General features: G+C 34.6%; 1 protein-coding gene across 1 annotated transcript in view; it reads left to right on the top strand.

The window, feature by feature from the left end:
* The window catches only part of ADAM32 (ADAM metallopeptidase domain 32), a 177769-nt gene that overhangs the window by 87987 nt on the left and 77113 nt on the right, over nucleotides 1–12669 (top strand). Inside the window, exons 7-9 of the mRNA XM_079139876.1 lie at nucleotides 4055–4120; nucleotides 7706–7777; nucleotides 7970–8136. Of these exons, the coding sequence (XP_078996002.1) occupies nucleotides 4055–4120; nucleotides 7706–7777; nucleotides 7970–8136 (305 nt within the window). The remainder of the gene's footprint in view (nucleotides 1–4054; nucleotides 4121–7705; nucleotides 7778–7969; nucleotides 8137–12669) is intronic.

Below are 12669 nucleotides of genomic sequence, written 5' to 3'. Positions count from 1 at the left end.
GTATTAGATGACACAGCATTCATCTTTATCCGAATGCAATGCTGAAAACAGAGATCTTCACGGAAAGCAATTAAGAAGGTGTTCACAGCTCCATAATACAAGCATTGAAGAAAATCTCAATGGTTTTCTGCCACATGGGTATTATGGCGGAGTCACATTTGATGTTTTTATATTAACCAAATTTAGTTTTTAAGGAAAAATTTGAAATCTAGAATGTAATGTGGTACTTTAAAGTAATAGTTATTATGTAAGAAACCCACAAAAACCACGCCAGATACAGGAAATCACATAAGGGAGTTTATTAAGCAAACAAAATGTCTCCCTGCAGGGTAAGAGAGAAAACGAAAGGAAAAGGGAAAGGGCGTGCACTAGAGAGAGTGGAAAAGCCAGGAGGAGAGAGAAAGAAAGTGAGTAGGAGAGAGAAAGCAAGAGAAAAGATGGCAGGGAAGCTATCCTTAAGAGTTGAATTCCGCTAGGCTAACAGGGGACCAATAACGGAGAAGGATACTTGCAAGCTGACTGATGAACCAATAGCTAGCTAGGATGTTCACAGACTGACAAGTAGTTGGGAGGCGGGGAAAAGACTCCAGCGGAAAGGGGGTGGGAGCGCAGCTTTCAGACTGACAAGCTAGGTTGTGATGCAACATAAAGGGCAGGAGAGCAGCTATGTATTACATATTATTTAACCAAAATTGTTTAAAACTTAATTCCTTTAAAATTAGCTTTTCAAAATAACAAAATTCAATAGACATAAAAAATCATTTTATTGGAATGAGAGTCTATTAATGTTTTAAGTATTTTTTCCTTTTATCTTTTAGTTAGAAGGCCCAATTAAGGTTCTGTGAAAAGATTTTATCTATATTTGTAAATAGGCCTCATGTCAGAAACTTAACAGGATTTAGAGTAAAAAGCTTTAAATAACTTTAGCTGATTGTGTTAATTATATATAACCAATTTAATTACATGTAAATCTTTGTACAAATTTTGTTTTATTTAGACATATATAGTCTTTTACTTTACCAGGTGAAAAATTTCGTAGACCCTTATATATAAATCACATCTGATAAAAATTTAACTTCCAGGACCTTGGTTCTCAGTGAGAATAAGAGAATAAAGGAATTTTAGATCTTCTCTGTATTAACCAAATTATAAACACATCTAATGTTTAAATATATTTTGCTAAAGTGTCTGATTTTTAAAATTTATATGATATTTTAGCACTTTGACTTTGTAAATTGATGTGTCTCCTTTAATAAAGACATATACTTAATCCCATTTACTTAAATTTAATATACTAATTCTTAACTGTGAAAGCCAAGATGTCAAACAAATGTAAATAACAGTATTAGTCATCTCTTTACTGTTGAAGAAAATTGTTAGAATCAAATGGATATAAAATTTAAATATTATAGGAATTAGCAACTTTTATTATTTGACCAGCTGGATAAATTTGAATTAATAATATAAAGACATCTTTATTTTTATCTGTTTACCCAATTTAAATTGAACCTTATTAAATCACAGGAATTAAAGGTATTTGGATCCATTTTTTATTTTAATTTTAAAGTATGAGGATGCTCATTGCATTCTGTCAATTTTGATATTAGTTAGTGCAGACATAATGTAAATATAAGCATTGTATATACACATTTACAAATCAGACAAACAAAAAGAAAAATCTTACAACTTTTGTAAGTGGAGCTCCAAAGGTTGGAAGTAGTGGTGTAAATACTTATCAAAGCCTTTATTTTAATTTAACCTGTTTAGAAATTTAAGATACAGCTAATTAAACTTTTATATGATTTAAATATAAGGCAGGCCTGCTTTAATGGATAAGCCAGGTTTGAAATCTGACAATGATGAGAACACTGAAATAAAAAATTTCAGATTGCTAGCTTCTTGCCCTAATAATTGTTGGACTCACCCTTAGCATTATCCCCGAAAAACAAAAAATAATCCATTAAAAGGCATAATTGGAATGTTCTTTATTAACTTTAGAATTTTTTTCTGGTTTAACTTTGGCTAATAGTTTAGTTATTGAGAGAATAAAAGAAATTAATTGGTTCCTGTGATGAAGCCTGTTGAAGAATTGAATTGTAGCTTATTAACCTTAAAGGGATTCAGGTGTTAAGTGGGGATCCGCCATAATGAAATGGTTACCATGGTCACCTTGCATGTGAAAGGTCTGTGGTTCAAGATCAACCTGTAAAGACATCTTTTTGTTTTCCAGCAAGTTTTTAATCAAGGAAGCAAAAGAAATACTATCAAGCAAGTGTGGTTAATTTAGGGATAGTCTGAGTTTTAATCCTTTCTTCCTCTTTCCTATATCTGCTCTTAAGAGCCACCAGCACAGCAGAGCAAGAGGAGAAGTTAGAAAGAACCCCACCTAAACCGCATTGGCCCAGAATTAGCCTTTTATTTCTGTGCTTTGTGAGCATCCAAAACTCTATGGTCATTTCTTTTTTTTTGGGGGGGGGGGTGTGCTGGGGATTGAACCCAGGGCCTTGTGCATGCGAAGTAAGCACTCTACCAACTGAGCTGTATCCCCAGCCCTTTGTGGTCATTTCTATTGCCTGTGCGTTTGGCACCTCTGCTCTGTACATTCTCTCTCCCTGTCATCTTGCTGACCTGTCCCTGAGGGGCTCTGCCTGGGCAGGGGATTGCCCAGCAGGAAGCAGCCATGTCGCCTTGGTGTAGGTAAAACTCTGGGTGTTTCTAGGGGGCAGCTTCAATTTCCTATCACCTTGCATGGGGTTAGAAACCCTGTTGCTTTCCAGCGTCCTAAATTCCCGGATCCACCTCAGCGGGGTTGGCTTTACTTTCAGGCGAGGTTGCACTGCCCTTAGCGTTCCCCGTGAAGAAGTGAGGCAGGTGGGCTAGGTGGGCAGGCATTGCCGGTGGCATCTGATCAATTTACATCAACCAAGTCTGTTACCACTTTTAAGAATCGTAAAAGTTGCATTCTCTTTACCGAATTCACACTGTGATTATGATCTTAAGTAAAGTTGATAGATTTCTTCTCTTTTTAAAGTTTGAATTCCCTGTGTTTATGGGCACTTTATTTGAAAGATTCCTCTCTTCTCTCTCCTGATAAGGTACTCCGTGCTTGTGGGCTTTTTTTTTTTTTTTTTTTTTTTTTTTCCTGAGAGAAGGCCACGCACCCACCTATAATATTCCTTTTTCTGAATTCTTCATGATTAGGGTCCCTGTTCAGGCACCAATATCTCGCTCAAGTCTGCATGGGTGAGGGAATGGTTACCCCTTGGAGGGATGGGCTGGCTGCAAAATAAAAACTATGAAAGTACTATGTCAGAAAATAAGACAAAGAAGGCAAGAATATTTTTAAAGCAGGGGTGTGACTGGTTCAGCCCTCCAGAATGGTCTGACTCTAACAAAGAGCCTTCACTTGGTTTATTTATACTGGTACAGATCAAAAGGAATCGGTGGGAGCTTCTTCACAAAACCAAGGCTAGTGGTGGGGGTAAACAGGTTGTTTGACTCTTTGTGGGTTACTCACATCTTGGGGCTGTGTTTGAACTTGAGCTGTGAGCTAGAGTAGGGTGCCGGCTTGAGATGGGCATCTTGGCACCAGGGGATTCTATCTAGCACTTCCCAAGACAGGGCTTCCTAATGGCTCCAGCCTGCTCATTTCACACATATCTCATAGATGGCCTCTGCAAAAAAGGCACAAAGAGACATAAATAGCTTGCTCTGGAATTATGAATTTTATCTTCATATTGTTGTTGTTGTTGTTATTATTATTATTATTATTTTGTTATTTATTGCCCAGGAAAGTTGACCGTTAATAGTTAATCTATTAATTCCTCAGATTCAGAAAAATCCTTAAAGCTCACTAGGTAGGAAACCAAAAATGAAAGGAGCACTGTCCTCTCCTTTTTAAAAATGAAATCCCAAATATAATATCCTTCTATTGTGATGAGAAAATACCCTACCATGTCTTATAATTGCTGTTGTAATATTTAATAAATAGTTCTGAATAAATAAATTGTTAAAATCATTAAAAAAATTGATATGTTGCTTTCCTTTTTTCTAGACAGAATTACTTCCGGACTTATTTCCTCTTTATCTAGAGATTCATATTGTGGTGGATAAAGCTTTGGTATGTGTTCTGCTTTTTCTTTGCTTTTGAATATTTGATATGAAGGTATGATTAGCCTTAGCTAGAGGGCAATTAAAAGAGTCCCAGTGTTACTTGCCTGTCACAGATGGAATAGTGTAAAAATGTGCAAACTGAAAACTCATACAGTCAACTTCACTCTAGTTTTATTAATAATGTTTTATTTGAAATCTTTAACAATATTGCAGAACAAAGTTTTTTTTTCCCAGTTCTTCAAAATTTTTAGGGCCTCCTTTAAAACACACTTTTTAAAAATGGTGACATTTGGTCAAGGTGGGTCAAGGTCCTATTTTAGGGAAGTCTTTAAGAGAAGTATCTAGTGCAGGGAATGGTCTTACTCTATAAAATATTTACTGAGACAAAATGATGATAACCTAACAATTGATCCTTGATTCCCATAAACAATTTGAGGACTTGTTAAGCTGTAGGACCATGGGGTATAACTTAGTTTGCAATCAAATACATATGGTTTTCTTTCTTCTAATCTTTAAAGAGTTAAGAAGATAGGAATAAAAATGACTTTCCTGTTTTTAATTCAGTGATAGCTTTTGGTTACCACACTTGGAAACACCACAGAGAACATGAACCTGCTCAGTGCCAAGTCCATGCTGAGGACTGCAGGGCTTGTCAGGAAGCACTGGGGACAGGAGGGAGTTGGAAAAGGATATGACAATATTTGATTTACTAGTACTGGAAAAAGGAAAAAGAAATATTTAAAATCAAGTTATTGAGACACAAGAGAAAAATCAAGATATTTCTAATAAACGGTTAAGTTTCTAGAAAATATTTTGCATTATGGAAATTATTTTGTTTCAGGCTTATAAAATTTTGAGAGTTACTTTAAGTTTCTTGAGCAAATTACCAGTGTTGCAATCATACAATGCTGACTAAACATTCCTTTTCTATGTTCTTAGGCATATTTACAAATTTTTTAAGAAAAAAACATATGAAATCTGTGTTACCCAGATGTTGGCATATAGAGAATAATAATACTGATATTTTCTTCATGACTTAATATATTGTAAAACTACAATTTTAGCCTAGTGAATTCAGTTCCATAACTGAGGGAAGCATATGGTATTATAAAAACACAGATTGGTAATGGAAACAGTCATGAAAATATACAACTTTAACTTAGGATACTGTAAGAAAGTGGGTGTTTTAAAATGTAGATTTCATTATTATGCAGTTGTGTTGATGCCAAAAGATCAGGAAATGATTGCTGTTGAAAAGAAAATTTGGCCAATCATAGTTCCCAAGAGGAGGGAACACTCCATAATGCAGGGGCCACAGGCACCAGGTTCTGTAAGGAAACTGGGATTAAAGGGGACATCTGGACAAGATCCTTTATTGTGGTTTCTGCAAGAACAGACAAGACATCCCATGGTTGTCTAATTTGAATAATTTCTGTGGACTCTGGGGTATAGTGGGCTTCCATAGTTGTCTACATGACCCTAGAGCAGGAGAACAGTGGCTCTGAGTGTGAGATTCTGCTAGTGAAGGTGATTGGGGTGATTGGTGAGTGGGGTGCATTCAAAAGGTCTACTGTTTTAGGCAACTTTTTCAATTCTGTGATTAAATGACCGGACCAGAATGACTATAAAGAAGGAAAGCCTTATTTAGGGGTTTTCCGAGGTTTTAGTTCATAGAAGGCTGGCTCCATTCTTCAGGGCTCGAAGTAAGGCAGAACATCATGGTGGAAGTGTGGTGGAGGGAAGCAGTTCACATGTTGATCATGAAGCAGAGAGAGAGTCTTCACTCTCTAGATACAAATATATATCCCAAAGCCATACCCGCAGTGAGCCACTTGCTCCAGCTACTCCCACCTTTCTTTACCACACAGTTAATCCCACTGGGGAACTAATTCACTGATTAAGTTAAGGGTATACCCCCAATCATTTCTTCTCTGAACCCTCTTGCACAATCTCATGTGAGCTGATGGGGGACACCTCACACCAAACCATAACATATACTCTGAGGCAAGTCATTTATTAACTCTGGGAATTGACTAACTCAGGGTCAGCATGTAGCCATGTTGTTGTCAAAGCATAAAAAATATGTCATACTAATACATTAATATTATCATATTAATACAATGGGACACATAATGAATATCCAAAATAGGTAAGGGGTGGTGGGGGGAGGTCAGGGAAGACTTTGTGCTAAACCTTCCCATGCAAGTGTTAGAAAAGGTTCTATCATTAATACAAAGAATTAAGAGTGATGTGGAAATAGATGCATTAAACAATTGGTAAGCTATTTGGATTATATCTGAATGGCAATGGAGAATCATTGACAATCTTTAAGCAGGGGAGTGAAAGATTCATGTTTTTATTTTAGAATCTTCATTTGGCAGTAGCATAGAGATAGATTGCTGGTTGGAAAATTGGAGGATACATCTGACAGATTAGTCCAGTAATCAAGTTGAAAATTTATACATTGATATCAATAGGAATAGAAATAAAGGGAGAGCTTTAAAATTGAGGAAGTTGAATTAGAAAGCCATGTAAATTTTTGGTGTATTCATTTACTTAGCAAATTTACCGAATATCATTTAGATACCAGTTCCTTTTCTAGCTATTAAGAATACAGAAGTGAACACGACAGAAGCATTAGTTCTCATGGAGCACGTCCATAATAAATGTTAGATGTCATAGATGATAATACCACTAAAGAGGTGCAGATATAAGGTAGGAACAGATTTTTGAAGGAAGGTGATGAGTTTAGTTTTAAATAATTTGATGATCTTGTGCAACATTTGAGGCATGGTATAAACGTATTGATGATGTATAGATTTATGGAGTTTGACATTGTCACAGTTCAGAGTTGATTCAGATTTCAACACATATATACACACTCATTTGTGTGTGCATGTATATACATGTGTGTGCATGTGGTCTATACCAAAAGAGTCTCACAATACTATCATCCCAAGACTTATTTTACAGTAACACTCATACCTTCTGTCTCTCCTTAACCCTTGGCAAACACTAAGCTGTTCTCCTTCTTTACAATTTTGCAAATGCATAAAGTTATAATATAGTTTGTTTTTTATTGAGGTATTTAATTCATCATAATTCTCTTGAGGTTTATCTAAGTTATCTCATATATTGACAGTTTGGTTTTCTTTTATTGCTGAGTAATAGTTCATGGGACAAATGTACTATTTGATTATACTACTTCGTTTGACCATTTGAGTGATGAAGAACATGTTCATTATTTTCAGTTTTTGATCTGTATTAATAAAGCAGTTAGGGAGAGTCACATACAGGTATAAATGTGAGCATTGTTTTTCTTTTTTTGGGATAAATGCCCAGGAATATAATTGATGAGTTATATAGTAATTGCATTATTTGTTTTGAAAGAAGTTGCCACACTGTTTTCCTGAATGGCTGCACCATTTTCCATTCCTATTAACAATGTGATTGATCCCATTTATGTTTATGTCTTATTTTGAACTTTTGAGCTCAAATAGGTCTCAAATTTCTGTTAATAGGAGGAGAGTGAATCTCAAAAAAAATTGTATAACAAATTGTGTTTAAATATAAAATTAATTCTATCTTTCAGTATGATTACTTGGGCTCTGAGAGCACGTTAGTAACAAATAAAGTCTTTGAAATTATCAGCCTTGTAAATTCGGTAAGTGTTTTCCTTCTCATATCAGAATTTTTTTTGTCTTGAAACTTTCATTCATGTTAATTTGATGTGTGTCTGGATAATTAAATCATCCATATAGATTGAGTATGGATTTGTGAAAATATTGAAATAATTTCTGTTATTGTAAAGTAACATAAAAATTAATTTTCATATATTTATTTCTTCTGCTTTTAGGCATTTTCTCAATTGAAAGTTACTATTGTGCTGACATCATTGGAGTTGTGGTCAGATAAAAATAAGATTTCTACAGTTGGCAAAGCAGATGAATTATTGAGTAGATTTTTAGAATGGAAGCAGTCTTACCTTACCCTGAGGCCTCATGATGCTGCATATCTATTCATGTAAGGATGATGTTTCAGTATTCCTAGAAAGAAAAGGAAGATCTATGATTGTGATATAGCTTAACTTAGGGAACTGTTATTCAGTTCTAACTTTTCACACCTTGATTATTCTTTATGTAGTCTCCTTCTGGTTTCAGGTAGTAAAGAAGATTACTAATGTTATTTCTAAGCAAATAAAATGAAGAGATTAAGATTTAAAGAGGTTAAGCTATCTCAGGACTCTCTTGCACCCAGTGGGGTATATCTAGGTTTTGAACTAATTTTGAACTCCAGAGCCTGAACTCAGCCCTACATTAAAAAAAGGGACTTAAAAGTTCATATCTTGATATAAACTTGATCAAAATCTTGGAAAAATAGGATACAAATATTTTATCCTAATAAGTTTTCTGCGTTATTTTAAAATTATCTTAAAGTTGGCACATCTCTGTTTCCTTTGGCATAGGATTCCTCTTTCCCTCACATTTCAGTCAGCAATAAATGTTGTTACTCCTTTAATTTTTTGCCAATCTGAAGAACATCAACTAATGCCATTGTATAATATTTTAGTTTGCTTTTTTCTGATGACTAATGGATTTGAGCATCTTTCATGTGCTTATTGATCATTTACCTCTGTTCTTCTGTAATTGTCTTTTCATGACATTTGAGTGTTTCTTTGTAATTTGTGAGGGTGTTCCAAATGCTTAGGTATTAAACTTTTGTTTATGAACATGACAAATTATTTTCTACACCTGTAATATTTTTGCTCCATTAAAACTTTTTCATTTTGTATGGGTAATGTTGCTAATATTTTATTTTTTAAATTTGGGTTTCCTGTATGGTGGAAAAACTATTTTCATGTTCTAGATTTTAGTCTGTTTTTTTTATAGAGTTAATAATATTAAAATTTATAATTGAAGTCTTTAATCCAAATTCAGCTATTTTTTTTATAAAGTAGAAAAGAGAGGTGCATTTTTGTTTTCTGTCATGACAGAAGTTATTGCCTGTGTCTGTGTGTTAGAGTGTTGACCCTTATGTTTTCTTCTAGCAGTTGCAAAATTTCTGGTCTGATGCTTAAGTCTCTGATCTATTTTCATGTTACTCATATTTGAGTGAGTTGGTTTTCCTATACCTGTGTCAACTCTCATCAAGATGATCTTGTTAAGGTGTGCTTCTAGAGGGAACAGGGTAACTTTCCAGGTTTGTCTGTTTTAAGGCTTTATGTTTAGTCATTTCTATTGTTGAATGTTCTTCAAAACATGCTATCACTGTTTGGTAGTATTGTTTTTAACTTTCTGTTCCTGTGCTAATAGGTTTGCATTCATTCCCCCAGCCCTTCACTAACTTCTTTCAAGTACAAACCTCTTGCCTTTCAATGTGATATTCTTCCTCTTGGAAATTTTATTTTTGTTGGTGTTGTCTGATATTTGCAATAACTGAACCTTTCTGTCCACTTTCCATGTCTTTCTTTTTCTGCTTCCTTTGTTTTTGATTTGAATACATTTATAATATCAAGCATAATAATATTTATAACATTGGAATACCATTAAAGTAATTAATTTTACATTATTTATTTTTAAATTTACTTAAATTATTAATTTTAAAGTTGTGCTTTAAAAATATTTTATGGGGTGAAGGTAAAGCTATATAATATATTTCTTGACCATGTGTGTTTCTAATTCTCAAAATTGCTAAAACTTTCTTGGTAATATTTCTCTGTGGCATTTATTCTTATATACCTCTTTTTATCTTTGAAGATATTGTTTATTTCCAAGTAAATTTGATATACATTTGTAGGATGGTATCAAACTAAAAAGCTTCTTCACAGCAAAGGAAACAATCCAGAATGTGAACAGAGTGCCTGTAGAATGGGAGAAAATCTTGATCACCTGCATTTTAGAGCATTAATCTCTAGGATATACAAAGGACTCAAAAAACTCAACACCAAAAACACAAATAACCCAATCAATAAATGCGCAAAGGAACTGAACAGGTACTTTACAGAAGAAGAAATGTGAATGGTCAAAATATATATGAAAAAATGTTTACTATCTCTAACAATTGGAGAAATGCAAATCAAAACTACACAGAGATTCCATCTCACTCAAGTTAGAATGGCAATTATCAAGAATACAAGCAACAACAAATGTTGGCAAGGATGTGGGGAGAAAATTTCACTTATACATTGTTGGTGGGACTGCAAATTGGTGCAACCACTGTGGAAAGCAGTATCGAGATTCCTCAGAAAACTTGAAATGGAACCACCATTTGACCCAGTTATCCCACTCCTGGGTGTACACCCAAAAGACTTAAAATCAGCATCCTACAGTGACATAGGCACTTCAAGGTTTACAACAGCTCAGTTCACATTAGCCAAGCTATGGAATCATATATCCAATTGAGTATTAATCATAAAGAAGAATGAAATTATGGGAGTTGGTGGTAAATGGATGGAGCTGAAGGCTATCTTGCTAAGTGAAAAAAGCCAGTACCAAAAAAACAAAGGCAGAATGTTATCTCTGATATGTGGAGACTAATCCACAGCAAGGGAGGGGAAGAGTAGAAATATGTTGTACGAGACAAAGGAATGAAGGGAGGGGCAGAGGGACGGGCATAGGAAAGACAGTAGAATGAATAGCACATATCTTTCCTATCCTTATATATGAATACATGGCCAATGTAACTCCACGTCATGTACAACCACAATAATGGGATCCTAGTTGGAACTAGTTATACTTATTCTATGTATGTATAATATGTCAGAGTACACTCTACTGTCATGCTTCCTTTTCTTATCCCTTCAAACTCAGACTTACTCTTTATAATCACTGTTTGGATGTTTTGTCTTCTAAGGTTTAGTATTCTGTGGTGATTGTTCTGAAATCTCGTCTATTCTGTTTTCTATATTCTTTTCAGTTACATTGTCAATTCTGACTTTCTCAGCGCAGCTGGGTTTTGTCCATTTTTCTTATTGTTTTAAAAAAATAAACTTGATTTCATTTATCTTTATCTTTTGTACCTTTTTCACACCTCTATTTCTGCTCTGTTCTTTATTTTTTTTTTCTTTTACTAAACTTGGGTTTGTTTTATTCTTGTTTTTTCACTTCTCAACAGAGAACATTTCACTACTCCCATTTGTTGCTTGTTTTCTAATGTTTTTGTAGTTCCTTTCTTTCTTCCTCTTTTATTGTGTTCATTTATGGTTAAGTTATTTTTCTTTAGCAGTGTGTCTTCATGCCTCGCTTGAGGTACAATGATAGGTTGCTTAATTTGAGAGCTTTCTATTTTTTTGACATAGGTGTTGATTGTTGTAATCTTGGTACTGCTTTTGCAGTACACACAGGTTTTGGTTTGTCATTTTTTCATTTTCATTTGTTTCAAGGAATTTTTAATTTGCTTTTTAACTACTTACTTGTTCCATTTATTGTTCAGGAGTATGTTGTTTAAATTTCCTTGTATTTTTTTGTTTCCAAATTTTTTTCTTGTTACTGATTTCTAGTTTTCTATCAGAAAAGATACTCAAAATGATTCCAGTTTTTAAAAATTTACTAAGACTTATTTTGTGGCTCTCCCTTCTGGAGAATATTCCATACACCATTGAGAAGAATGTGCACTCTACATTTGTTGGAGTATTCTGTAGATATCTTTTAGGTCCATGTTATGATTTGAATGTGAGGTGTCCCCCAAAAGCTCACACGTGAGACAATGCAAGAAGGTTTGGAGGAGAAACAATTGGGTCATAGCCTTTAACCTAATCAGTGAATTAATCCCTGATGGGATTAACTGAGTGGTAACTGGAGGCAGGTGGGGTGTGGCTGGAGGGCTGATTCATTGGTGGCATGGCTATGGGGTATATATTTTGCATCTGGAGAGTGGCTTCTCTCTCTTCTTGATCACTACATGAGCTGCTTCCCCCTGCCATGCTCTTCTGCTTCACCTTGAGCCCTGGGGAATGAAGCTGGCCTTCTATGGACTAAGACTTCTGAAACCATGAACCTTCGAATAAACTTTTCCTCCTTTAAAATTGTTCAGGTCTTTTAGTTACCACCATGGGGGGGGGGGGGGAGAAACTGACCAAAAGAGTACAGTTGACCTAGGATGCATTTTAACTCTGCTGTGTCTTTGTTGCTTTTCTGTCTGTCAATTATTGACAGTGGGATGTTAAAGTCCCTTAATTTGATTGTGTTGAAAAGTCTATTTTTCCCTTTAAGTCTATTACTATTTGATTTTTATAGTTAGGTGTTTTAATATTTAGTGCATATATGTATTTAGAATTGCTATTTCCTCTTGGTGAATTACCCCTTTTATCATCATAAAATGACCTTTCTTGTCTCTTCTTACTGCTTTTGATTTGGTTCTATTATACAAGTGTAGCCATACTCCTGATTTCATGTGGATTCATTTTTCATGGGATTTCTTATTCTATTCCTTCACTTTCAGTCTGTGTGTCCTTAAGGATGAAGTTAGTGTCTTGTAAGTATTATATAGATTTTGCGATTTGATCCATTGGATCATTACCATTTAACTGGGAGAATTTCTTTACACTTAGGGTAATTA

Source organism: Sciurus vulgaris, assembly GCF_902686455.1.
Source record: "Sciurus vulgaris genome assembly, chromosome: 5".
Lineage (NCBI taxonomy): Eukaryota > Metazoa > Chordata > Mammalia > Rodentia > Sciuridae > Sciurus > Sciurus vulgaris.
Note: the sequence above shows the minus strand (reverse complement) of the source record. Positions and strands in the feature narration are given on the sequence as shown.